General features: G+C 37.3%; 3 protein-coding genes across 5 annotated transcripts in view; 2 read left to right on the forward strand and 1 right to left on the reverse strand.

The window, feature by feature from the left end:
* Positions 1–2,637, reverse strand: part of LOC106138536 (nucleoredoxin) — a 38,580-nt gene extending 35,943 nt beyond the window's left edge. The window contains exon 1 of the mRNA XM_013339709.2: positions 1,947–2,637. Coding sequence (XP_013195163.2) covers positions 1,947–2,309 — 363 coding nt within the window. The 5' untranslated portion in view covers positions 2,310–2,637. The remainder of the gene's footprint in view (positions 1–1,946) is intronic.
* A 3,729-nt stretch (positions 2,638–6,366) lies between these two features.
* Positions 6,367–17,296, forward strand: LOC106138535 (crossover junction endonuclease EME1). Its single transcript, XM_060950811.1, has 11 exons — positions 6,367–6,466; positions 6,670–6,745; positions 7,280–7,390; positions 7,630–7,769; positions 8,427–8,600; positions 9,137–9,306; positions 10,081–10,154; positions 11,258–11,363; positions 15,550–15,632; positions 16,227–16,339; positions 16,882–17,296. Exons 2-11 carry the CDS (start codon positions 6,670–6,672, stop codon positions 17,032–17,034), a joined length of 1,200 nt encoding a protein of 399 aa, XP_060806794.1. The 5' UTR covers positions 6,367–6,466; the 3' UTR covers positions 17,035–17,296.
* Positions 17,297–17,583: 287 nt separating this feature from the next.
* LOC106138531 (required for meiotic nuclear division protein 1 homolog) lies at positions 17,584–27,462 on the forward strand. Of its 3 annotated transcripts, none has more exons than XM_060950749.1 (9): positions 17,584–18,053; positions 18,269–18,424; positions 18,865–18,942; positions 19,672–19,755; positions 20,391–20,517; positions 21,632–21,790; positions 23,190–23,338; positions 26,741–26,876; positions 26,973–27,462. In XM_060950749.1, exons 1-8 carry the CDS (start codon positions 17,683–17,685, stop codon positions 26,868–26,870), a joined length of 1,254 nt encoding a protein of 417 aa, XP_060806732.1. In that variant the 5' UTR covers positions 17,584–17,682; the 3' UTR covers positions 26,871–26,876; positions 26,973–27,462. The 3 variants fall into 3 exon arrangements, with proteins under 3 accessions (XP_060806732.1, XP_060806733.1, XP_060806734.1); XM_060950750.1 differs by lacking the exon at positions 26,973–27,462 and adding an exon at positions 25,498–25,596 and having other exon boundaries at positions 26,741–26,854; XM_060950751.1 differs by lacking the exons at positions 26,741–26,876; positions 26,973–27,462 and having other exon boundaries at positions 23,190–25,006.
* The last annotated feature ends 255 nt before the right edge of the window (positions 27,463–27,717 follow it).

The following is a 27,717-nucleotide window of genomic DNA, read 5'->3' on the forward strand; positions in this document are numbered from 1 at the left end:
ATAGCTCATGTTTGACCTCGGATCATTTATTTGATTGAAATTCGTTCCTAATTCCGTGATAGAGTAAACAGAGTAACAGACACACGGACAGGCAGACATTTTCGCATTTAAAAATAGTATAATTTGCATTTTACCTGAAGTTTATTTCTTTTTCATGTTATTTCCGTTATTTCATGTATAAACACACGTCTGAAAACTTGTAGACACTATAAAGTAAGTAGGTATATATATGGAAGCAGATATGCATGAGGTCTTTTTGTTTTGATTTAATCAACGTACGCCTTTTTACAATTTAAGAGATATTTAACACTGAAACAAACAAAACTTGGACTAACACAAGCTATATTTGTAGACTACGCTATTGTTTTAGACAATTATGTTTAGCTGCTCCACAATAAGAGGGAGTCACGGCGTATTATGTTACATGGCAACCCTGAGTGTCAGCTGTCACAAGTCACAGGTGCTGGCGTGTATGTATTGTGAGCTGCAATTTGCTGAGTGGCGCGGGGGCTAATGAATTGGAAACAAAGAGTGCCTCTATCTGTGTAGAACGCTCATGTTTAGCTCCTCTATAAACAAGAGGGTGTGCTGCGTCGGGAATGGCTCAGAATATGTCTTAGGACGGGCTACGTAAGGCTACATTAATTTTTGAAAAGAAAAGTAGTAGGCATTTACGTTATTTAGCTTCGAATAAACGACAAAGCGAGGTTATAGAGTTAATAAACAATAGAATTGAGTTCCAGTGTTAATTTGATTTCAGTGGAAAGTCTAATGCAGCCGCAACACGTACGCATTGTGTTGTCGTTTGTTTGCCCATATACCGGGAATGTGTGGGTGCATACATTATAATAACACACATTAAAATGTGTGCAGAAGTGACTCAATATTAAATCAATTCCATTTACAAAGTTAATATTAACTCTTTTTTGGGAATTCTGGAATCATGACGCTACGTATGGGTCAGCCTATTAAATTTTGAGAAAGTGCCGTGTGGTTCCAAATACTTTAAATATTCCCTCCTTACTTTGGCTGTTGACAAAAGCGACAGTCGCTTCCGGGCTGCTCTGTTAGATCATCCAAGTGATAACAATGTCAAGTACAAAATAATCGAAATGGTTCCAGTTATAAAAAAATCTTATGGATTGATGGATGTCGTAAAAGGCGACTAAGTGATAGACTTGTGAACTTGGGATTCTTCTTTTATGTGGCCTATCAGTCTTTTCAAGACTGTTGGCTCTATCTACACCGCAAGGGATATAGACATGATTTTATGTACCTATGTACATTGTACATTAGATTTTCACTGACACCGTAAGGGGGGGGGGGGGACAGCCACGGACAGTAGCTCTGTGTCCTCTTAACTTTGCATCAAAACCGCAGAGTAAGCGGGCTGGTTATCCGCACAAATTAACTACATGCGCGGTGTCTTCAGAATAGATGACACTTTAGAGGTCATGAGGATTTTATTGGCAGCGACATATTGATAATGGACGACGGGTTAAATTTATGTTTGACTGACAGATAAATTCATTTTTAGTTACTTACAATGGCTGCAAACATATCGCTTGCAGTGAACTCCAAGTTCAGTGCAGTAATTAAGAAATCTCTTGTTCCATTTTTAGCCTCGTGCCAGAATCCTTGACTTCGAGTTCTAGTTTACAATTCAGAGGCATTATTTCTGTTTTATTTATTTATTTATTTAATTGGTACACTAACAGTGTTAACATTCTACATTCAATGACAGTATTTGAACTTTATTTTACAACTGTTGCAGTTAAATGCATTTTTTGTTTAATAATAATGTTTTGTGAGTAAATATAGTATCGTTAGTGTTTCTATTTTTATTATTAAAATAATACCTACCCATCGAGAGTTACGAATTAATATCTATGTTTACGTTATAGGTGGTATTTGATATTATTTCTGAAAAAGAATAAATGCCATACCTTAGTGTCTACATCGTGGAACGGAACTGCAAGCCAGGGTTTTCCAGTCAAACTTCTCCGGAAACCTGCTTCTCTTTCCACCAGCCCCTCTGGAGTCCCAACATGAGCCCACAGCACCACCTGGACCACCTTCAAACGAGGCTGCACTATTTTATACAGCTCCTCCAATCTCACACCAAAATCATCACTCGAGTCGCTAATGTTTGCAAAAGAAAAGTATATTCCACACACGGCTCCCTCTCCTTCTTCTACACAGTCACTCAAAGCCTCTAAAGTAGACACATTCTCGAATTTCCCACTCTGGGTTCCCGGCGAGTCACACTTCACGAGCACTTTGCCGAAAAGTTTCTCGCGCCAATCCATATTTTTTTTAATTCTCAAATTTAAACGTTGGCAACACCGTCATCAAACAGATTCCAATCAGGCACGTTTTGTTTATTTTGCTCTGTTTAAATATTACACTTGTTTGACTGCTTTTAACGATGTAAACGCTTTTGATTTTCGAAATGAATGCATTTATTTACAACTACTATTATTAACTTCACTCGATTTATTTGTTTTCAATTGGGGAATGGTTTTGCGAATGATTCATTCCGAATTCAAATGTTGTGATTAAAAATGGATGTCCGTGAATAACTTTTTGTTTTAAATTTACGCGTGCGCGGAAGGTTTTTGGCCGGCGCGACCTTTCCCTCCTATGTGTAAGGAGCGACTGCAGGACGCAGGAGGGTCATGGGAGCCCTCGGTCTCCGGCAGACCAAACAAAACAAGCAGACATGTAAAAAACTGACGTGTTTACATTTATTAAGTCCTTAACGGCTGCCAATTACTCATCTTTATGGAAGGATTAAGTTTGTATACGAGTACTTAGGTTATTACGACGGTCAGGATCCATAAATAGCAATATATCCCATTTTTAGCTGTTCTGTTAACTCATTCGTTTCTATATTTATTTGTTTTAGTTATTGAGGAAAAGGTTTTTCGGAATGGTTAAGTGCAGAATAAAAGTACCTAACGATTTTCATAACAATGAGAGATAAGCTTTTGTAGAGACGTATATGACCTTCCTGATATAAATAAACCTTATACGAAAGTCGAATACGAATGAAATGTTATACGAACTTTAAAGATGCTTACTTATAGGTATATATTAGCGAGTCTAGCTTAGGTAGACTTATTTCCAATCTGGCTCAAATCCCCCACTGCGATTTATTATACGGGATTCCCTTTAGAGGGGACAATAATAACTTGGGTATGATCCTTTATAAATCGAAATAATGGGTATATGGAAGTTATCGTAAAGTTAAACACTAGAATGACTTTGTTTATTTATTTCCTTAACGAAGATCCTTTACTACATCTTCTTTTTATTATATTTTATAAATAATGAAATTTCGCAATGGCCTGAGAGAGAACAAAAAAAAACAGACTTTTTGCCTCGGATATATATGTATATACATGGGATTGTGATACACCACGCGAATAAAGTCGCGGGCTAAGGCTAGTGATAGTATCATGTGGTGTTCTACTGACAATCACGGACCACAGAGTTGAAATGTATTTAGCTCCATCATTTGCTCTGATTTAGTTGCGTTAATTTAAATTTCTCTTTACAAGGCATACTCAAATAGCCGACAGATTGAACCCGCAGTCGTCGACATTCGGGGTATGTCAAGGACGACCCTTTGCCCTTCGCTGTCTGCTCCTGAATTATACGAATTTCAGATTCATAAAAGGTGATTCAACGGGTATTCTGATAAAGTATAATATAGTGTACTATTTGCATTTTCAATGTACGAGTACCTAAAAGGGGCTAAATAAATCCTGAACGATTATATGCGAGCCAATAGATTTTAATTTGAGAACGCTTAAAACCAGGCAGCGTGGAGAGAGAATAGTCGGAAGGCGGGAATATGCAAAGATGAGACAGAGAGAGAGAGAGAGAGCTCAAACTAAACGAATTAAATTAATCCATATTTTTTTTTTTTTTTATATCCCTTGACAGAGCCAACAGTCTTGAAGAGATTAAATTCACGTCCGAAAAAAAAGAGAATACGATTTTTTTTGAAGCTACAGTTCGATTAGTCTCGAAATTAACAGGTGAAAAATTTTGATATGATCGAAAATAGCTGTTTTTAAAAATCTGAGAGGGATGGGGCCTAATGTGGCAAGCTCAAATAGTGCCTGTTCACTCACACTATAAATCACTAGCTTTTGCGCGGAGCTTCGCTCCAGTGGGAAATTCCAGAAAAAGCATCCTATGTCACTCCCGAAGGTCTTTTATATCTGAGCCAGATTTCAAGAAAGTAAAATAGTTTTTACAGAGGAATCTGTGGTATTAAATTTATAACAACCCACGAAGTGTTTGTTAGGTACAAACATTTCGTGGGTTGTTATAAATTTAAATATTATAACAAATTATAATTGAAAAAACCTAAAAACAGGATTATAAAAAATACGCATTTATTGTCGAATACCTATAGCGTCACTAGCGAATAGCAAAACTAGAAATAGTACCCATTTTAAAATCACAGATGGCGCTATCTTTAATTTTACTACCGCCATCTATTATCGAATAACCAAACTAATAAAATTTACTGGATATTTTTGCAAATGTCTGATTTAACATTAAAGCTGCAACGGAAATTACTAGTAGCGCCACAAGTGGCGAATAGAAAAACTAAATAATTAGTTCTTATTACGGTTAATAGATGGCGTTGTTAAGTATAAACTTCGTCATAGATTATCCCAATAACTTCATTCAAAACTAGTTTGAGCCTGCTTCACGCGAACGAAATCGCGGGTCTCAGCCTTACAATAATTTGAAGTTTGCAGATTGACCACTATTTTTGAGTATGTAGTTAAGAACCTGAGACACTATATTCAGACGCAGCTACAGTTAATTGGAAGTCTACTTTTTCTGTTATTTCAAAGTTCGACACTATTTGGGCGAACAAACTTTCAATAACCCCTCTGCGGGCGGAGGTTTGGTGATTTATAGACGCTTCATGGGAAATCGATAGCGAGGCGGCCTTGTGCGGTAGTATGGAGGAAATCTTGGTTTTCTGATGCTCTTACTTTCTTCATAATGTTTATAAGTTATGTAATTATTTCAGTTGCCATTTTTCAAAGGCTTTCTTAAAAAAATCCTTTTATTTTTCTATTATATACATACATGTTTGTTTGTTATTTTGAGTTTGTTGATGTTTACTTCTAACTAAATCTATTAAAATTGCGATCCTTTTTTAGGCGATGGGCTAGCAACCTGTTACTATTTGGATCTCAATTCCATCATTAAGCCGAGCAGCTGAACGTGGCCATTCAGTCTTTTCTGGACTATTGGCTCTGTCTACCCCGTAAGGGATATAGACGTGACTATATGTATGTATGTATGTAAATCTATTATTAATTAAAAGAGAATTACCTTTGTATTACCTTTTGAATACTAATCTGAAGTCGTCTTTATTGTTGTTAATACAGATAATATTAAAAGGAATGTCGTATTTTTCAAATAAAATGCTTCGATTTAAACGACGTATATGCAAAAACTTATTACAAGGTACAAACCAAACCCTACCAGACATATAGTTCAGCGTTAAGCTGACTGACGAGAAACACTAACCTATTAGTCTGTAGTCGGTTATTGTACTTACACAAATAAATAAAAATATCAAAGTCAAGTCACAGTCTCTGTCAATGTCAATATCATCACATTTTTGATGCGCTCACAATCAGGTAGTTTATTTTTGGTTTATTTACAAATTAAAACGAAAACTAGAGATGTGACATTGCTGATAAAAAATCGATTTTTATATAATCGATTTATTTTTTAAGTATGAAAAATCGATTAACAAATAATCGATTTTTCTTAAGAAAATAATCGATTTTATTATATTGATAGATTTTTTCCTAATTTTTCAATTTATGTCAAAATAAACGCCATTTACATTATATCAATAGATTTATTCATTAAAAATAAACAACAGAAACAGAAAGTTCTTATAAAATCAACACAAATTAAAGTTTTTAACAATCAAGTTTGAAAAATGAAGTTTCAGCAACGAATAATGAATAAAATATCAACCGAATGTCGGTAAAATACTGTTCATCGACTAATTCCATCTAGAGAATGTTTGATTAAATTAATCATCTAAACTGTTTTAAGAGCACAGAAAGAATGCACAGATGGCGTTGATGTAATATTATGGAGCTATGATAGTATTCTTTGGCAGTTCGCGTTCCGGGCTCCAAGCCAGAAGACAAAAACGTAATGTTGGAGTGCATTTATTGTATGATTATAAAAATCGATTTTTAATCGATTATTAATTTTAAAAAAATCATGTATAAAAATCGATTTTTCCTTTAAAAAAATCGATTCTTAATCGATTTTTTCCATAATCGATTTTTTTTTCACATTCCTAACGAAAACAAATATTTTATTTTTTCATTGTAAATATATACAATAGAGACAAAGAGCAAATATAATAAAAGAAAAAGTCGTATTAAATTGTTTAATTAAGGTAGATACATATAAGTGTGGCTTTTTTCTATGCGCTTTAATTTTAATTTTGTTATTAATTTGCAGCCGACGACCTAAGAACCGGCTTTTATTGTGTTGGTTTTTTGATGAATATACGAAGTACATAATATTATTAGAGGTGTATTTTGAATCATTGGAGCTATATAATGAAATAGGTACTTATAATAATCATATTATTACTAGATGTCGCCTAAGAAGAGAAAGGTTCACAAAGAAGACGATTCTTCAGACCAGGATGATGCATTTGACGCTATCATGGGTAAGTATGTATCTATTAGCAATTGTGAGCACAGGGTATATTTGCGCTATTCCACCACAAATATTTATTGTTGTGAAACCAAACGATGTGACAATTATTAAGTGCTATGAAGTATTGATTGTGGACAAATTATTAGAGCATGATATGAGAAGCGAAAATGTTACAACAATCTCACATGTTCATCCTCCCGTAGTATTAATAATACGTTGTGAAGTTAGTTGTCACTTCAAAGGTTAAAGCAACCGCACCATTGAGTTATACAACAGTCTCTTTTTAGCAAGAGGTGATTGTTGGTGTTGACAGGCTGAACTAAATGTCACCAACACTTTATTCTTCTTGATTTTTTAGTTTCAACTGCAACTATAAGGAGCAAAGAAATAATGAAATATGTGAAAAAAAACGGGGAAAATTATTCATCCTTGAGGGCTTCAATGATGCCCAAAATAACTATTCCATGCGGACGAAGTCATGGGCGCAGCTAGTATCTTATACTAATAAAAAATTAAAGAACTATATTTTATGAAACTCTTCCAGCCTTGCACAGTGCATCTTCATCTCAGACCTCATCCGGAGCGACCACATCAGATGTTACTGCGGCCACCAGTTCTCAGTCCAGCACCAGTTCCAGAGGGAAGAGGAAAAGTGGTTAGTATCTGATTGATCCTCATTCCTGTCAATTTGGGTTAATTTTTTTTAATCAACTTAGAAGAACAAGATTTGATACAAAAAAACAAAAAATCCCACCATCAAAATATGAATTTTAGAAATCAATTTTACTGTTAAATTAATCATATATTATAAATAGTTATAGGTATTAAAATAGGTCTAGAAGTCTATATCAGCCAATGTTACAACTGACTAAAATGATTTATACTGTATTGTAGGTAGCTTAGAAGAAAATGCTAGGAAAAATAGCAAAAATGCTGAAAACCATACACTCAAACAGAGAAAAGAGCAAAAGAAAGCGGCCAAAGCCGCTGCTGTGGAGAAGAATAAGATGTATAAACCAGGGGAGTGCATGAAGGTACATAATAATATATTTAAAATCTCCATTTTGGTACAAAGTAGTTTTATTTCAGATTTCAACAGGATATTGAAAGGCCTTGTTCAGCTGTTCGACTTAAAGGTAGAATTGAGATTCAAATAATGACAGGTTGCTGCTAGCCCATCGCCTAAAAGAAGAATTCCAAGTTTATAAGCCTATCCCTTAGTCGCATTTTACGGCATCCATGTAAAAGCGATGTAGTAGTCCTATTCCTTTTTCTATTGGTGCCAGGAACCACACGGAACTTTTTAATATTTATACATATATACTTTTATTTGTGAAGACTTGTATTTGTCTCAAAAATGTTTATTTTAAAAGCTAATAATTGTAAAATCCAAATATATATATATTTTTAATTTAATTTTTTTTAGGGCCGGGTGGTTCCCGGCGCCAATAAAAAAAAGAATAGGACCACTCCATCTCTTTCCCATGGATGTCGTAAAAGGCGACTAAGCGATAGGCTTACAAACTTGGGATTCTTTTTTAGGCAACAGGCTAGCAACCTGTCACTATTTGAATCTCAATTCTATCATTAAGCCAAATAGCTGAATGTGGCCTTTCAGTCTTTTCAAGACTGTTGGCTCTGTCTACCCCGTAAGGGATATAGACGTGATGATATGTATGTATGTTTTTCAGTACATGCAGATTGAAGTCCACCCGTCTCTTTCATCAGCGTGGTACATGGCCGATCTGGCCAGGGAGGCGACCCAGGCCGGGTGCAGGGTGACCCCCGCCACCGACTTGTGTGACCGCAGCCTCATCATGTGGACGAGGCTGCTGCAGCCGACGATTGACGTCAACGGTGCACAAGTAAGTCAATAGATGGCGTTGTATGAAAAATAAATCGCGCAAACGTTATTCTTTTGGAATTAAGAGGTTCAACTGTGAATGTGTGTTACTGTTACCTTTTATTTTCGAATCAAAGAATTTTCCTTTTATTTTTTTTGGTAAAAAGGTAACCTACACATCACGTCTACCCCGCAAGGAATGTAGACGTAATTATATGTTTTTTTCGCCTTATTTCATACATATTTATTAAAATGTGCCGTGTGGTTCCCGGTACCAATACAAAAAAGAATAGCACCACTCCATCGCTTTCCCATGGATGTCGTAAAAGGCGACTAAGGGATAGGCTTATAAACTTGGGATTCTTTTTTAGGCGATGGGCTAGCAACCTGTCACTATTTGAATCTCAATTCTATCATTAAGCCAAATAGCTGAACGTGGCCATTCAGTCTATTCGAGACTGTTAGCTCTGTCAAGGGATATAGACGTGACCATATGTATGTATATTTATTAAAATATAATTTTTTTAGTTTCATCATTAAAATAATGTTTGTCTTCAGTGCGGCCTGATAACAAAAGAGCGATGCGACCGCGCCCTCTACGTTTTAGTCGCGGACGATGTCGCCGAGCGGGTCGCCGGTCGCGACTTGTCGCAACACGTTGCGACCGTGCGCGACATGTCGGCGTGTCGACTCACGCTGGTCGTGTTCGGAGCCGCTGATTATTTCAAGTGAGTTTCTTCACTATCACTACATAGTATAAAACAAAGTCGCTATTTTAGTCTGTTTGTCTGTATGCTTAAATCTTTAAAATTACGCAACGGATTTTGATGCGGTTTTTTGTAACAGGTAGAGTGATTCAAGAGGAAGGTTTTTATGTAACATTTATAATTTTGCACCCGTGCGAAGCCGGGGCGGGTCGCTAGTAATCTATATTAAAATAAACATCTGTAGTGCGCTTGTCTGTGACACCGGAGGTCCCGGGTTCGAATCCCGGCCAGGGCATGATGAGGAAAGAACTTTTTCTGATTAGTCTGGGTCTCGGATTTTTATCGGATATTTATAAGTATTTATTATAAAATATAGTATCGTTGAGTTTTTATATATGTATTATAAATTCACGGAGAGACCGATCAGAACTTCTTTTCAAGTGGAAAGATGTAGTCTCTGCCTCCGGGAAGAAGGCGTGATTTTATGTATGTATGTATCTTTTTAGTTTTAAAACCCAGCTTGACTTTTCATTTATATCAATTTACATTTGAATGTGCCAATTACTTTTGTAAAAAGAGAACCAGATCCATCCGATAATCTCCTTTTTTAAGTCGGTTAAATTTCTCAATACCTTCTGCTTAGTGTAATAAGCACTTTCCTGGAAACCGCATCAAAATCGGTTCACCGAAACGGGAGATAATCGCTGACAAACATACATATATATACGCAGGTCAAATTGAAAACCACTGTTTTTGAGATTAGTTAAAATTAATGAAAAATCTTTTGTTTCACAGATCTTCCGGCCGTAAAACACAAAATAGCAGTAGGAAATTGATGACTGACATAGAATTGGAAATGGCTATAGCTGGTGAGTCAGTATACTGTATCTTTTAATTGGCAATTTGTGTGGTCTGTAAATCAGGACAAAAGTTTTTCAGGATTCTACTTTAAGGCGATGGACTTTTTCAAAATTCAAAATTTTTATTCATTATTAATAGGATACTTCATATCACTTACTAATTGTCAAAACGTTTGGTTTCACAACATTGGTTGACGTCAAATAATCTACTTAAAACTAAGTTTACTGCCGCTTCCAAGGCGTCAGTGCAGTAGAAGCGGTAACAAACTGCACTGCAGCATTTTCTTCAACTAGCAACCTATCTCTGAATCTCAATTCCATCAATTTTGTTTATAAATTGTGGTATTGTTATGAAACAATGTGTGATAATAACTAAATTAAGCCATACATAATCCCTTACTTACATTATAAATTCGAGTGCGAGAGTCTGTCCGTTCCGCTTTGAAAGCCGAACCGCTGCTGGGCTGATTCTAATGAAATTTGGTATGCGTATAGTTAAAAACCCACGTTCAAACATAGGATACGGCATTGAATTTATTTCAGTTACTAAATAAACGTAATGCTTGGTTTGTGAGCGTGCAGCTAATAGTCCTCCGTCTACCTCTCCATAAAATTCTTAACGTGGCCTTCAAGGCTTTGTCTACTCCGCAAACAATAAAAGCGTGATATGTGTGCTTAGAGAGCATTGGTGGTTTAAGTGATCGGTGGTAAGGACACAGGATCAAATCCCACATCGGCTATGTACCAGTGACTCTTTTCCTTGTTACGTACATTAGTTTGAGTGCTAACCGTTGCTATTTCTTTTCTTTAGGGGTTTGGTGCAAAGAACATAATTGACTTTTTACCGAATCGAATGAACCTTCTGTGTAATGCGTGATGTAATTTGTAAAATAAAGCCTGACAGAGTTTACAAATTATATCACGCATCACCGAAGGTTCATTCGGTACGGTTCAGAGTCAATTATGTTCTTTGTAGCAAACCCCTCACGAAACGAAATAGCAACGGTTAGCACTCAAACTAATGTAATAATGCCTGACAGAGCATTCTCGAGACAGTCGCCCCTGTCTACCCCGTGAGGGTCACAGACGTGACAATGTATACGTGTTGTCAGACGTGCTGGTGAGTGCCGGCTGCGACACGGCGCGCGTGGAGACCCCCAACGAGCTCGCCCTACTGGTGGTACAGTTCACAAAGGCCATAGCGGAAACCCCCTACAAGTATGTTAATAGACCTTGCGATTTTTCCTTTCGTTATTTAAAAAAACACTAAAATCTCACATTCAAAGTAATTCCGCTATGTTAAGATAGGTACTGACTACTTGCCACATCTAGTATGCTAATATTCATGTTTTGCTGTTTGAACTACAATTATTTTATTTTCTACCCACTAAGTGTTCGATTTTATTTAAGTAAGCGCACTTAAACATTGTACATAAATGTTTATTTTTTAAATGTTCTCATTGTAAGTGAATGTAATTCTTTATGAGAAATAAAGTTCTTAAACCACATTTTTCCTTTAGCTCATGTCCGGACCGCGCCGACGTACATATAAATCTTCACGTCTATATCCCATGCGGGGTAGACAGAGCCAACGGTCTTGAAAAGACTGATACGTCCGCCATCAGCTTTTTGGCGTGATGATAGAATTGAGATTCAAATAGTGACAGGTTGCTAGCCCGTCGCCTTAAAGAAGAATCCCAAGTTTATAACCGAATCCCTTAGTGGCCGCTTTTACGATATCCATGGGAAAGAGATGGAGTGGTCCTATTCTTTTTTGTATTGGTGCCGGGAACCACACGGCGCCGGGAAAGACCGCGCCGACCCTGACAAAAAATACTGTTGTAAGTCTGTACGTAGCGCTAAGACCAACCACTCAGACACAGATTAATTTATTGAAAAAAAAAATATCTCTATTGAAGTTAAATACCATAGAGATTACAAAAATCGGATTTCTCTGGCCTATTGCTATTAGCGAAGCATTTTCTTCCTCCTGGCTTTAGTCCCGGTTGCATCCTCGCCATCTCGAACTTACTTTGAGGCTAAGTTGATCTGTGTAATCTGTCTCGTGTATATTTATAGGTATATATATACAGCCTAGTCTCGAGCGTGCCACTTCCGCCATGGGGTTGGGCGACCCCCAGGTAATGGCTAGCCTTACCCTGGCATGCGGGGCTCTGCTGGGGCGGACAAAATTTTTCCCTAGCGTCTCGTGGGAATCGCATTATGAACCTTAAAAAGCATATAAATGGCGGCGATGGTGTCCGCACCCCATCACGTCTCGTTCCCGGCGGGAGCGGTATGCGGTCTGCTGAAAGCCGCTTTGCGACGATGAATGTAAGAGGAGGAATGAAGGATAAGATTGAGGAAGTATGCCAGATGATGGATGAAAGACGTTTGGATGTGTTGTGCGTGAATGAAACGAAGCGGAAAGGATGCGACGCGACGCAGCACGGCCCTTACACGGCGTATTGGTCTGGAATTTCCAGTACCAGCCGAGGCTGTCAAGGGGTCGGTCTAATTCTTTCTGCACGAATGGCTGAGTGCGTGAATGAGTATGAGTGTGTCAGCCCTCGTCTTCTATGGATTAGGCTGAAAGTTGGAATCACTCGGATCTTCGTTCTAGGTGTTTATGCACCTTGGGATGTGGGTTCGAGGGGTACAACATCAGCAAAAAGCGAAAACGAGGAGTTCTGGAATAGTGTAAGAGAAGTATTGAAAGTTACCAAGCCAAATGAGAAGATTATTATGTTAGGTGATTTTAATGGATGGGTGGGTGTAAAGCGTGATGGATATGAAAAGGTGCTTGGTGCGTTTGGTGACGAAAAGGTGAATGATAATGGAAGAAGTGTATTAGAAATTTGTCTAGAGTGGGATCTTTTTGTGTCGAACTCAATGTTTCAACATAAAGAGATCCACACCTACACAAGAGTGGAAGGTATTTTAAAAAGTATGATAGACTTTGTGATTGTAGATGAAAGATTGAAGAACAAAGTGCTGGATACCCGTGCATATCGCGGTGCTGGCATTGACTCGGACCATTTACTGGTGATATCCCGGATAAGGGGTATCTTCAATCGCTGGCGGCACAGGGTAAGGGAGCAAACCAGCGCTTTGGAAAGAGTAAAAGTGGAAAATTTGCAAGATATGGATGTAGGTAAGAAGTATATTAATAGACTGAAGGATGAATTTGAAGATTTAGATGAAATGAGCGATATTGAAGATGGATGGAAGGAACTTAAAGAAAGAATTGTGAAAGTAGCTGTTGAAGTGTGTGGTGTAAGTAGAAGAAGGAAAGGAAAAAATCACAAAAATGCGTGGATGAGTAAAGATGTGCAAGAACTTGTGCGATTAAAGAAGAAAGCATGGCTGGATTTGTTAGCAGCAAAAGCTAACTTAAGAATGCAAGAGGTTATAGATGAAGATGTGAATGAAGCACGTAAGGAATATAAGAAAATGAAAGATTTGGTTAAGAAAGCTGTGATTAGAAAGAAAGAAGAGTATAAAGAGGATTTTGATAAAAGGCTATCAGAAGACTTTCAGTCAAATCTGAAAGTATTCTGGAAATCCGTAAGGTCAGCCCGAGGAAATACTATAACCAGAGAGCTGACTAGGATCAGATGCCAGGATGGTAGCGTTGTGAAAGGAGAAGAATGTGTACTAAAGATATGGAAGGACTATTTTGAAAGTTTATTTGAAAAAAAGGAAGGAAATAAGAAAGATTTCTGCTATAGCGAAGAAAAAGAGAATGAGATGGAAGGCGAAATTGAAATGTTCGAAATTGTGGAAGCACTTAAGAGTATGAAAGCGGGAAAGGCTGCTGGGTGTGATAGAGTGTCGGTCGAGATGCTTAAAGCAGGAAAAGGCGTAGTAGCTAGTCAGTTGTACTGCCTTTTCAATTTGTGTTGGAGAAGCGGCCGAGTACCAAAAGATTGGTGTAAGGCTGTTATCGTGCCACTTTACAAAGGAAAAGGGTCACAGCTGGACTGCAAAAATTATCGTGGTATAAGCCTGCTTAGCGTCGTCGGCAAATTGTATGCTAAGGTATTGATTAATAGAGTCAGGAATGAAACTGATGACAAAATATGGGATGCTCAAGCGGGATTTCGAAAGGGAATGGGATGTACTGATCAGGTCTTTTCCTTGCGGTGCATAGCCGAAAAGTTTTTGGCCAAGAGTCAAAAAGTCTATTGCACATTCGTAGATCTGGAAAAGGCCTATGACAGAGTTGAGAGGAATGAATTGTGGTCAGCACTTTCTATGCATGGGGTGAGCAGTCTCTTAATACGAGCACTGAAATCCTTATATGAGGATTCGAGTGCTTGTGTCAGGATAAACGGAGCGCACACTGAGTGGTTTAAGATTGAGAAAGGCGTTAGGCAAGGATGTGTTGCGTCACCGTGGCTGTTCAACCTATTTATGGATAGCTGTTTGACAGATTTGAAAGAGTCTAAAAGTGGATTAAGGATGAATGAGTTACTCGTCAAATGTCTGCTCTATGCCGACGATCAGGTTATACTGGCGTCATCAGCGGAGGAGTTACAGGAGATGGTAAACTGTATGCATGAAGCTTTAAAAGAGAAAGGAATGAAAGTGAACGTAAGTAAAACTAAAACACTGGTTTTTGAAATGGAGAAAGAAATGACAGCATGTAATATTTTGATTGGAGGAGAAAAAGTGGAGCAAGTGAAAGAGTTTGTATATCTAGGATCAAAGTTTACATCAGATGGCAAGTATGATAGTGATATTGAAAGGAGAGTGAACGCGGGGAACATGGTGAATGGAGCTTTGCATGCCTTTATGAGCAGTCAGAAACTATCCAAAAAGGCTCGACTGGCTGTGCACAGGGGCGTGTTGGTCCCGACATTAATGTATGGGAGTGAAAGTTGGGTATGGCAAAAGAAGCATGAAAGCAGAATAAATGCAGTGGAAATGAGAGCGTTAAGGAGTATGATGGGTGTGAAATTGAGTGACAGGATAAGGAACAGCGTGATAAGGGAATGTTGTGATGTGAAAGAAGATGTAGTTACAGGAATAGAAAAGGGTATGTTAAGATGGTTCGGTCATGTGGAGAGGATGAATGAAAGCAGGTTGACTAAGCAGATATACAAGGAGAGTGTGGAGGGAAAGGTCGGAGTGGGAAGACCTAGACGAACGTATCTTGATCAAATTAAGGACGTCCTGGTAAAGGGTCAGGTCAAAAGTACCCGAAACCGCCGAGCTTGTATGAAGAGAGTTATGAATGTGGACGAAGCGAAAGAAGTATGCAGAGATCGTGGCAAGTGGAAAGAGGTAGTCTCTGCCTACCCCTCCGGGAAAGAGGCGTGATTTTATGTATGTATGTATGTATGTATATATATATATATTTGAAAAGTGTAAAAGGTGTTAATTTTTTTTTATGTTTCAGACAAGCTAAGCGCTCGTTGGACGAACAAGCGGAGTTTTATATGAGAGGGGACAATAAGAAATGTGTACGAGTTGATCCAAATGGTATAATAAGTTTTTAATTAAGTGTAATTTTATATAGGTACCTATTATTACATATAGTTTATTTTTGCCGTGTGGTTTTTGCCGTTGGTTAAAAAAAAACCGCCACTTTTGTTGTTGGCCGAATTGTAGTTATTCTGGAAATTCCCACGGGAACTGAAAAAAAGGAAATTTAGCAACTAGTGTATTACAACATACATACATAAATATAATCACGTTTATAGCCCTTGCAGAGCCAACAGTCTTGAAGAGTGAAAGGCCACGTTCAGCTGTTGTTAGGATTAATAATAGAATTTACATTCAAATAGTTGCTAGCCCGTCGCCTAAAATAAGAACCCCAAGTTTACAACGCTATTCCTTAGTCCTATTCATTTTTCTATTGGTGCCGGGAACCACACAGCACAACCAAACAAAATATCTTTAATTTTGGTTATCTGAATCTTTTTTGTTTACATATCATAATTTGTAACATTTTCTTTGTAAAGCCAAACAGCTGAATGTGGCCTATCAGTCTTTACAAGACTGTTGGCCCTGTCTACCCCGCAAGGGATATAGACGTGATTATATGTATGCATGTATGTTCTTTGTGTTGTTCAGGTAATGGGCTCAGCGGCCTGTGGCAGCAGATGGTCGCCATTTTGCCCAACTCCAGTCTAGAAACTTCCAGAGCTTTGTGCGCCGAGTACAAGTCACCTCTGGATTTGTATGAGGTATACGAACACATTTATCATTATGCTTTTTGTTAGTAAGTAGTCTTTTGTGAAGGACTTGGCTCTTGTATATATATACATATAGTCTACAACCTTGAAAAGACTTCGGCTCGACCACGTTCGGCTGTTTGGCTTAATGATAGAATCGAGATTCAAACAGTTACAGGTTGCTAGCCCATCGCCTAAGAAGAATCCCAACTTCAAAAACCTATCCTTTAGTCCCCTTTTAAGACATCCATGGGAAAGAGATGGAGTGGTCCTATTATTTTTTCTATTTGTGCCGGGAACCACACGGATTGCTTGGTATCTTTGATAAAGCTTTGTTGTTAAAATAATGTTCAAGTTACATACATACATACATAAAATCACGCCTCTTTCCCGGAGGGGTAAGCAGAGACTACCTCTTTCCACTTGCCACGATCTCTGCATACTTCCTTCGCTTCATCCACATTCATAACTCTCTTCATACAACGGGTACTTTTGACCCGACCCTTTACCAGGGCGTCCTTAATTAATGTTCAAGTTAATTAATAAAATTACAGAAGCTTCTGTCTGGCGGGGTGCCGGCCCTAGCGGAGCTGGCGGTAAAGCGCGCGGAGGTCGCGGGGGCGCGCGCGCGGCGGCTGGGGCCCGAGTTCGCCAGGAAGATGAACACTTTGCTTACAGCCCGCGACGGAAACGTTTTGATCGAATGATTGTATTATGGGTGTTTTGTTGTGGTTAAGTACCCTCTTGGTGCCACATTAAAGTAAAAAAAATATGTAAGAAACCTTAATAAATCGGATAAAATAGGATAGACTGGTATTTCACAAGTTATGCAAGCCAAAAGTGGCGGGAATCTTTAGATCGACTGATTTTTGTATTAAAATAAAAGAAACAATTGATTGTGATAACTTATAAGGTAGATATTTAAATGTGATTAAGATAAACGAAATAATGAAATGATAAGGTTCTTCTTTTCTGTGATTTTTGTATATTGTTGATTAAACTATGATCAAATAAATAACTTTTTTACTAAAAAGAATTTGTTTAAATCTATAACCTCTTTAAACTTTAAATAATGGTTTATAAGGTATTCTAACTTGGGTGGAGTGCTGGCCCTAACTGTGGGACCAGAAAGAAACACTTCTTACAGCTCACCCTTGATCCATGTCGCCAAGACCGTTATGTAAAACTTAAAAAAAAAAGCACTGTCATAATCATAACTCACTGTCAGTTAGCTTATAATCAGGCGGTCATCCGAAGTCAAAACAAAGTTCTAACCTCAATTTTATGTAACTATATTTAAATTGATTTACAAAAAATATTTAAAAAAAAAAATTATTTTCATTAAATCTTATAAAATGACGGTGTATTTATCAAGAATTGTGCTAAAAGTTTTACGACATCCGTCGTCTAAGAACTTTCCTATTGGGTCTTCTGCAGAAATTTCCATTCCAATAAGCCGATATTTCTCGTCTAGAAATGACAATTTTTCCACGGAAAATCAAACAACTATTAGAAAATATTCTAGTGATATGATTACGCCAACAATAGCATTAGAAAATGCAAGCTTACCGATTAAAAAGAAGATTTTACACAAAAAGGCGGATTTGAAGGAACTCAGTCAAAAGGAGGGGCACTATGTGACTATGGCTTATGCTACAGCGAATTCCTACGATTTGAAGGCTCTTAAAGAAGCCCTTGTAGAACAAAAGCTGTATGAACCGGGATCGTAAGTTTATTCTAAAGTTTATTGGCTGATGCAATCCATGAGGTAATCCTGAAAAATATTTACCTTCCACATTTATCAATTATTAATTTAATAAAGTTATCCAAATTTTATTATGTGGTGAAATATCAGCCAACAAACTTGCAAAATTAAAATTAACCCTATATATTTTTGTATGCATAATTTAGTTTAACACATAAAATAATCAATCTCTTCAGTATACAAGCCCAAGAAATAGGAGATGTGGTGGTTGCGAATGCGGTGTACTCGGTCGGGGACGAGCCCCGGCAGATCCTGTTCTTCAGAGAGGGTGCCGTTGTGTTCTGGAACTGCACACAGCTGGAAGCTAGTAATGTGCTGGATTTTGTTAAAAGGCAAGTTTTTTAACAGTTAATCATTAATCAATACATCTTAAACACTACTAAGTGACTTAATTTTTGAGTGAGAAAAATAAATAATTATAAACTACTATTATAAAGGCGAAAGTTTGTATGGATGTTTGTTACTATTTCACGCAAAAACTACTGAACCGATTACCATGAAATTTGGTATGTAGGTAGCTGAAGACCCAGAATAACACATAGGCTACTTTTTATCCCAGAGTTCCCGCGGGATTGATAGGGTTTCCATGCGGACGAAGTCGCGGGCGGCCTCTAGTTATAAATAAAATACAATGCCTTGTATTCTATCTTTAAGCCAAATAGCTGAATTTGGCCATTCAGTCTTTGCAAGACTGTTGGCTCTGTCTACCCCGCAAGGGATATAGACATGGATTATATGTACTTTGTATAATTTTTATTTATATAATTTTTAGGTACGAACATGAGAGCTACCCCCGTGACGTCATCGAGAAGGAGCGAGAGGTGATGACTTACTTTTATCAGCCAAATATGTGAGTTGATTTTTATGTTTTTTTTTTGTAGACATATTCAAAATTCAAAATTCAAAATTCAAAATTTTTATTCATTATTATAGGATATTATTATATCGCTTAATAATTGTCGTATGGTTTAACAACTTGGTTGATGTCAAATAAATTACTTAAAAACTAAGTTTACTGCCGCTTCCAAGGCGTCAGTGCAGAAGAAGCGGTAACAAACTGCAACAAAATAATTAATACAACTCTCATGTATACTCATTATAAACAAATTTCAAGTTGAGATACTATTCAGAAGTGAAAAAGTAAAGCATCCCAACTTATATTGTAAATGCACAAGTATGTTAGATTGTTTGCTTGTTGTCTCAACTGAACTAATCTGCATGAAATTTTGCATATATATAATTAAAAGTCTGGAGAAGGATATAGGATTTCAGCCTGGTAATAGTTCCTATAGTTATAGAAATTTGCGCAAAAACGCTATTCTTTTGAAGGTGGCGCTAAATTCGCGCGTGTAGGTCTAACAGTACCTACTCAATTATAAATAAATGGTGTAGGTAACGGTAATGAATCATCTGAATTCGCGAATACAGATAGCGTTAAATTCGCGCGGCCAAAGCAGCGGGTAAAAGTTAGTATTTCAATAAAACTGTGCCTTCAATTCGTAAATTGCGATCTCCTCATTATACTTCTAATATTATACTAAATAAAATTTTATTTTAATTGAACGAATGAATGTTACAGCAAAAAGTGTCACCTGCAAGATCAGGAATCATGCTTCGTGATGGTGCCCAACAAGGATAACTCGTTGGAGAAGTATACCTTCAGGTATGTGCCTGGTGCTTAATTAATACAATCTCTTTAGCTCGAATTGTCCACTTTTATGAAGCGTGATAGCAGGAGGCACTTCCCTTTTGAATTTTTTGAATTTAAAGTAAAATGTTTTTTAATTGTGTGCCGTGTGGTTCCCGGCACCAATACAAAAAAAAGAATAGGACCATTCCATCTCTTTCCCATGGATGTCGTAAAAGGCGACTAAGGGATAGGCTCACAAATTTGGGATTCTTCTTATAGGCGATGACCTAGCAACCTGTCACTATTTAAATCTTGATTCTATCATTAAGCCGAACAGCTGAACGTGGGTATTCAGTCTTTTCAAGACCGTCGGCTCTGTCTACCCCGCAAGGGATATAGGCGTGATCATATGTATGTATGTATGGGATAGAGAGATTGGCGGTTCACTTAACGAGTGCAGCAGGATGACTTCCAGCAGGGAGAAATGGCGGGACATCGTAAGGCGCACATTGGCGCCCGCCTCCAACACTACATGATGACCACGACCACTCTGTCAAGAGTGACACGACTAAGAAGAAGAATGGGAAAGAGATGGAGTGGTCCTATTCTTTTTTGTATTGGTGCCGGGAACCACACGGCATAAAATGTTTACAACAATATATCGTCAGTCACGCGATGGCGCAGTCGGCGCGGCTGGGCGCGTGGGAGGCCCGGCTGGAGGCCCTGGCCTCCGCTGTGAGCTTCCACACCGCCAAGATGAGGGCCGAGGGCATCGCCAAAGTGGACAAGAAGGAGGTATATATATAAATCTGTTAAAATTATCACGATTGTTTATTGACGAGTTTTTTACATACATACATACATACAGACATACATAAAATCACGCCTCTGTCCCGGAGGGGTAGGCAGGGACTACCTCTTTCCACTTGCCACGATCTCTGCATACTGCTTTCGCTTCATCCACATTCATAACTCTCTTCATGCAAGCTTGGCCGTTCCGGGTACTCTTGACCTGCTAGACTAGACTAGAGATTCATGATGTACCCATTATTATACCAGTGACTATTGTAGTGTTAATTGGAATTAGCAACAGTTAGATTTTGTGTAAAGTCGTAGTCGTCTTGGATCACCGCAGTCATCACCTTCCACCAGAAGTATCTCTAAAATGATCAGTTATTATGTCGTTTCATCACAATATGATAATCACTTATATGTGACGTGTGATTTCCGGCACTTTAGAAGAACCATATCTTTCCCATGGATGTCGTAAAAGGCGACTAGGGGATAGGCTTATGAACTTGGGGTTCCTTTTGTAGGCTAGCAACGATCTGAATCTCAATCCCATCATAAAGCCAACCAGCTGAACGTGTTTCAAGACTGTTGGCTTGGACATGCACTTTGTTGGAATAATGTAAACAACGCCCATGCCTGTACAAGTCTATTTTATCTGTGGCCCGTTTTTGGCGCCACCCGTCAACTTTTTTCTCTTACGCTGCTTCCCGCCAACTGTATAGCCTTGACCTTTCAATAAACTGTTTTAATTTTCGTTAAGTCTTTAATATATAATAATATAATATAATATAAGTTTATTGCTCACCATAATCAATTACAGTTAAGTTAAATAGAACAGTATAAAAAACTTAATTCTAAGACAATTGGTACAATAACAATTTTTATTCTTATTTAGGTGTTAGGCTAATAAAACAGTACCTTCTATAAAATTATGGCGGATTGACACCTGAACTAGGACTAGTCCTGTATCTCAGGTTATCAACCCTCCACCCCAAGAAAAATGGTCATATTATGTTCACAAGGTTTAATACAAGTATAGGCAAATAAAAGTACGAGTACATTGTGAGTGCGAATAAAAGAGTAATGGTTTTATTTCTACACACTTTTGATTTGTCAGGTGGTCCGCAAGCTGGGGGAACTGTTCGCCCTCAGGCACACCCTGAACGTGGAGTCCGACCTGCTGGACGGCACCCCGGACGTGTACTGGGAGCAGGAGCAGCTGGAGAAGCTGTACTCCAGCACCGTGGCCTACTTCACCATCCCCAGGAGGACCAGGGTGAGGGGAAATACATACGTTATCTATACTTCACTACATAGTATAAAACAAAGTCGCTATTTTAGTCTGTTTGTCTGTATGCTAAAAAATTACGCAACGGATTTTGATGCGGTTTTTTTGTAACAGGTAGAGTGATTCAAGAGGAAGGTTTTTATGTATAATTTTTTCCGAATTTTGCATTCGTGCGAAGCCGGGGCGGGTCGCTAGTATATTATAAAGCTGAAGAGTTTGTTTGTTTGTTTGAACACGCTTATCTCAGGAACTACTGGTACGAATTGAACAATTCTTTTTGTGTTGAATTGACCATTTATCGAGGAAGGCATCACGTTGCAGCAGTGGCGTAGCGTGAGTGTCGGCTGCCCGGGGCGGAAGACAATTTTGCCGCCCTCTTATTTAGGTATTTTAATTTGATGTACAGTATACATTACATACATTCATTATAGAGAACTTTTCGACGATAACAGTCATCATTATTTTGCATTATACAGGTTAGATTTTAAATAAATAAGCTTGTCTAAGTTTTACAATCACATCACATTTATTAATACAAAAATTCTTTTACTTTAACCAATTTGATACATGGATATAACTTAGTTACCTATCACTTAAGCTTATTTTATTTAATCTTGTCTATCGTCCAGGTGTACCTACGATATATGATGTGAGGTGTACGACGATAGACAAGATTAAATAAAATCAATTTTTAATTATAACTAGAACGATACTATAATTTTATATTAACGAGTTTTTGTTAGAATTAAAAACAAAACTTCAGTCTTCAATAAAAAAAATATATGTCTACTTTTTTTAAGAGCAAACTTTATTATTTGTTGTAAAATTTTGCCGCCCCCTAAAAGTGCCGCCCGGGGCGGGCCGCCCCTGCCGCCCCCACTACGCTACGCCACTGCGTTGCAGCTATTAGGAGCGAAGAAATAATGGAAAATGTAAAAAAATCGGGGAAAATTATTCACCCTTGAGGGCTTCAATGATGCCTAAAATAACTATTCCGCGCGTTCGAAGTCGCGGGCACAGCTTGTCTTATATAATTTTGTTTATAAATCAATCATGAATTTGTAAATACATACATACATACATATAGTCACGTCTATATCCCTTACGGGGTAGACAGAGCCAATAGTCCAGAAAAGACTGAATGGCCACGTTCAGCGGCTCGGCTTAATGATGGAATTGAGATCCAATATGACAGGTTGCTAACCCATCGCCTAAAAAAAGGATCGCAATTTTATAAGCCTATCCCTTAGTCGCCTTTTACGACATCCATGGGAAAGAGATGGAGTGGTCTTATTCTTTTTGTTTTGTATTTGTGCCGGGAATCACACGGCACAAATTTGTAAATAAATCAATAAGAATGCTCGAATGATCAATGAATTCTTTTCAGGTACTAAACGAACGGCTAGCTCACTGCGTAGAGTTGCTGGAGCTGCTGTCTTCGTGGGCGGCTGACAGGCACCACGTGCGACTGGAATGGATGGTCATCGCTCTCATTCTGGCCGAAGTTTGCTTCGAGTTGCTTCATTACTATGAGAGGTATATTGAGAGGCATCATGATATTTTTGATTGATTGATGGCCTTAGATGAGTTTGATGATGATGGGATGTGTTTTTTAAGGTTTGAGAGGTCACTTTTAGGCTGAATTGTTTTGGTCTTTCGGAAAGACCGTTCGGTCTACTGAGTAGACGAGCATTTTTTTATCCTAGTTTTGCGGTATATTGTTAGTCATCATCTAATAGTTGATTGATGATGGGATTTGTTTTTAAGGCTTGAGCAGTCGATATTAGGGAAAATTGGATCGGTCTTTTGCAAAGACCATTTGGGCTACTTAGTAGACTAACATATTTTAACCTAGTTTTGCTTTTAAAATTAATTTGCATATGATAGGAAGGAAATGATAGGCATTTATATACCGAAGTCTACTTTGAGTTTCTACGAAAGTACTTATGAAAGATATTTTTGACCAATTGATTTTACGATTGCATTTAGAACTCGAAAGGCCTCTTATACACTATATAATTTTGGTCTATAAGGTTCACTATCGACAGATTACAAAGAGTTTAATGTTTCAGTTTTACACATTAATCAAAGTAGATCTTTTGTTTTTTATTTATTTTTTGTTCTTAAGACATACTTGATATTTTAGCCTCGTTTAGTCACATCGTTTCAAACACATATTGATATGTGTTACATACATACATATAATCACGTTTATATCCCTTGTGGGGTAGACTAGAGCCAACATTCTTGAGAAGACCGGTAGGCCACGTTCAGCTGTTTGGTTTAATAATAGAATTGGGATACAAATAGTGAGTGGTTGCTAACCCATCGCCTAAAAAGAACAATCCCAAGTTTATAAGCCTATCCCTTAGTCGTCTTTTACGAAGTCCATGGGAACGAGGTGGAGTGGTCCCATTCTTTTTTTTTGTTACCACACGGCACAATATTGTAATGTTCATATTCACAATATTCTCGAACACAAGATTTAACTCTAGTAGATATTTTTGGGTAGATAAAGCCAAAGTTCAGCTTAATGTAAACATGTTGAAGTAAGTATAAGATCTTTCTTTTGTATAATAAGATGTTCCGGAAGTAATTTTGTGATATGTTTAGTCGTTTATTTAATAAAATATGTATCTATGACGTAAAATGTGCCATAATCTATATGCTTTATGTATAGTTGTAGTATATATGTTATATATATGTAAGGGCTTTTTTGTTGTAAATAAAATGAAATAACATTTGTAAAAATAAAAAATAAATAAAGTTTCATAGACAAATAAATAAATAGCTCGTTTATATAAAGGCAAAGTAGTAAATATAAGTACTTTGCGATATAGTAATTTTTATTTTATTAGATACATACACATATGTATATTACGTCTTTTTATAAAAGCCTCCTTAGCTCTAACGGGGAAGACTGCGCCAATAATAACACGATTTTATGATCATGATTAGATTCAGATTTAGGAACAGGTTAGCCCTAATTATTACCTTTTTTATATCTTACTACTATTAAGTAGTTTTACTGCATTGTTCACGTGTAATAGCATACTTTTGGTGTATATATTTCAATAATTTTAAAACTAACTTATGTATTGTATATATTATATTTGTCGATTTACAATAGGTAGTTGTAGTTTTAACTAGTTTTATTGAAATACCAAATATATTTTTGAGTAATAAATGGTTTTGGAATATTTATGTATTTTCTTTATTTTCTAGAATTATGCATGAACACACACACATATATCTATATATCTAGCTAGAGTGTCGGTGTTGGTGTAGACTTTTGGTCCACTCAATAATATAGCAACTGAGATTTTTTTCAGTCATTTTAAACAAGGTAGTTACTAGAAAAGAAGAAAAAAGTGTAGTGAGAATGTTAAAAAAAAATCATCTTAATGTTCCAAATGTGTAAAATTTGGTCCATTCAGTAGACGAACATATAGCGAATGACTAGACCATTTAGTCTATCCAGTATGACCATTTGGTAAATTAAGAAAAATAACAAAAAAAAAAAAGAATTGGTCTATTGAGTAGACCAGTTGGTCTATCCTGTCGACTAAGACCTTTCAACCAATCCACTATGACAAGACCAATTGGAAAATTGAGTTGACTAGTAGAAAACGCTGGTCTATTGAGTAGACCATTTGGTCTTTTCAGTAGACTAACAAATAATGTTTTAATCTCAGATCTGTTACACACACTGAACTCTACCGACCCTTGGAGCGGAGGTCGCCTTTCGTTGCTGAACTGGAGGAGGGATTGTAAACATCTTGTTCTTGTGGGCCGTATGCTTGTTTGTCTGTTTATTAGTATCATTAGTTTGTCAATTTATAAAAACAAGTTATTAGTGGTAGAAGTAAAACTTTTATCTAGATCTTGACTTGTGTGAGAAATATTTTTTTTTACTTGAATCATAGAATAATCTTACATATATAAAATTCTCGTGTCACAATGTTCGTTCCCGTACTCCTCCGAAATGGCTTGACCGATTCTCATGAAATTTTGTGGGGAAATGGAGTAGGTCTGAGAATCGGTCGATATCTATTTTTCATACCCCTTAGTGATAAGTGTTGTCCACACTTAACAATTTTTTAAACTATAAATTACTTCAAGATTATTTATATGGCAAAACAACGTTTGCCGGGACAGCTAGAAGTATAATATTATTCAGGATGCCATGATTAAGTAGAACTTTTACAGAGCCAACGCATTTGAGGCGCATTTTGTTGTAGTAGTTTTAAAATGATTTTTCTTGTAAAAATAACAGTACAAACCTTGAATAGATATATTTAACACTTAAAATTTCACCACCTAAAAACATCTGTCAGGTCAGGTCAAAAGTACCCGAAACCGCCGAGCTTGCATGAAGAGAGTTCTGAATGTGGATGAAGCGAAGGAAGTATGCAGAGATCGTGGCAAGTGGAAAGAGGTAGTCTCTGCCTACCCCTCCGGGAAAGAGGCGTGATTTTATGTATGTGTCTATGTAAAAAACATTTGACCATGCCACCTCACGCAGGTCCAGCCACTTCATTCACGAACGCTGTCAAGGCATATGTCTTACCATGTCTCCATCATTTCGGGTACATACATACATACATATGGCCACGTCTATATCCCTTGCGGGGTAGACAGGGTCAACAGTCTTGAAAAGCTTGAATGGCCACGTTCAGCTATTTGGCTTAGGTAATGATAGAATTGAGATCATTTCGGGTAACATACATACATACATACATAAAATCACGCCTCTTTCCCGGAGGGCTAGGCAGACGCTACCTCTTTCCACTTGCCACGATCTCTGCATATTTCCTTCGCTTCATCCACATTCATAACTCTCTTCATGCAAATTCATTTTGGGTAAACAAAAAAAAATATAGAAAAAGAGAAAGCGGAGAAATTCCTACTCTTACGACATGTTAAAATCGCTTCTAGGTCGGTGGAGCGCCGCCTGAATTCCCACATTTCCCGCGATTCCCACAATTCCCACCGCGCGAGGACCATCTCGGCCGAGTTGGAGGAGGCGCTCAATTCGGACATGTTCATGCTAGATACGTTCAGCTAGATGGATGTAGGTATCCTTAAAAAAAAAAGAACACAATTTTGTTATAATCCAATCTGTGTTATATAATATTACACGACAGAATACTGATTTATTTACTTTCAGAAATTAAATCTGGGTATTGTTAATGCTGATCATGTAAGATATAATATTACGAAGATTTTTTGAGGCAAATTTTGATATCAAAGGGAGAAGAAAAAAACCTAAGGCCGAAATAAATCTGGGAGCGCCATTTTTAAGAAAAAGTCGTCCAATCAAATTAATACTTATGGCAGCAATAGGTACTGTGGGCTCAAGAGATAGTTGTGCCACCGCGCCTTGATTGATGTATGTGAGGTGGCCCAGGTATATCCTGAGCCGTATGTACCTACTTATATAAGAAATTTCAGGAAAAAATAGACTTTGTGTCTGTTTAAATGTATTTATTAATTTTCATTAGATAACTTTTTCATGTCTTTCGTAAAACAGTATTATTAGGTTATTCTGCAGTATTTATGGCTGGTAATAAGTGGACCCCGGGCTTTCTCTCAAATGAATTTGTATAATTTTCTGTGGTTTAAGTATTTTTTGTAATAAAAATGTTAATTAAGTTGTATTTGTTGTTTTTTCCTATTCTATGTAAAAATTACCTAATGATTTTATCATATAATTTATAAGGAATATGGTTACAATGTAGGTGTTAATTTTTGTGATCACATATATTCTACCTATCAAAGCGTCGGAATTATATAAATATATTTTAAATAAGCGGCGTTTGTCAATATCCTACTAATATTATAAATGCGAAAGTTTGTGATTATGTCAGGATGACAGTATGGATGTTTGTTACTCTTTCACGCAAAATCTACTG

This window comes from Amyelois transitella, chromosome 22, assembly GCF_032362555.1.
Source record: "Amyelois transitella isolate CPQ chromosome 22, ilAmyTran1.1, whole genome shotgun sequence".
Lineage (NCBI taxonomy): Eukaryota > Metazoa > Arthropoda > Insecta > Lepidoptera > Pyralidae > Amyelois > Amyelois transitella.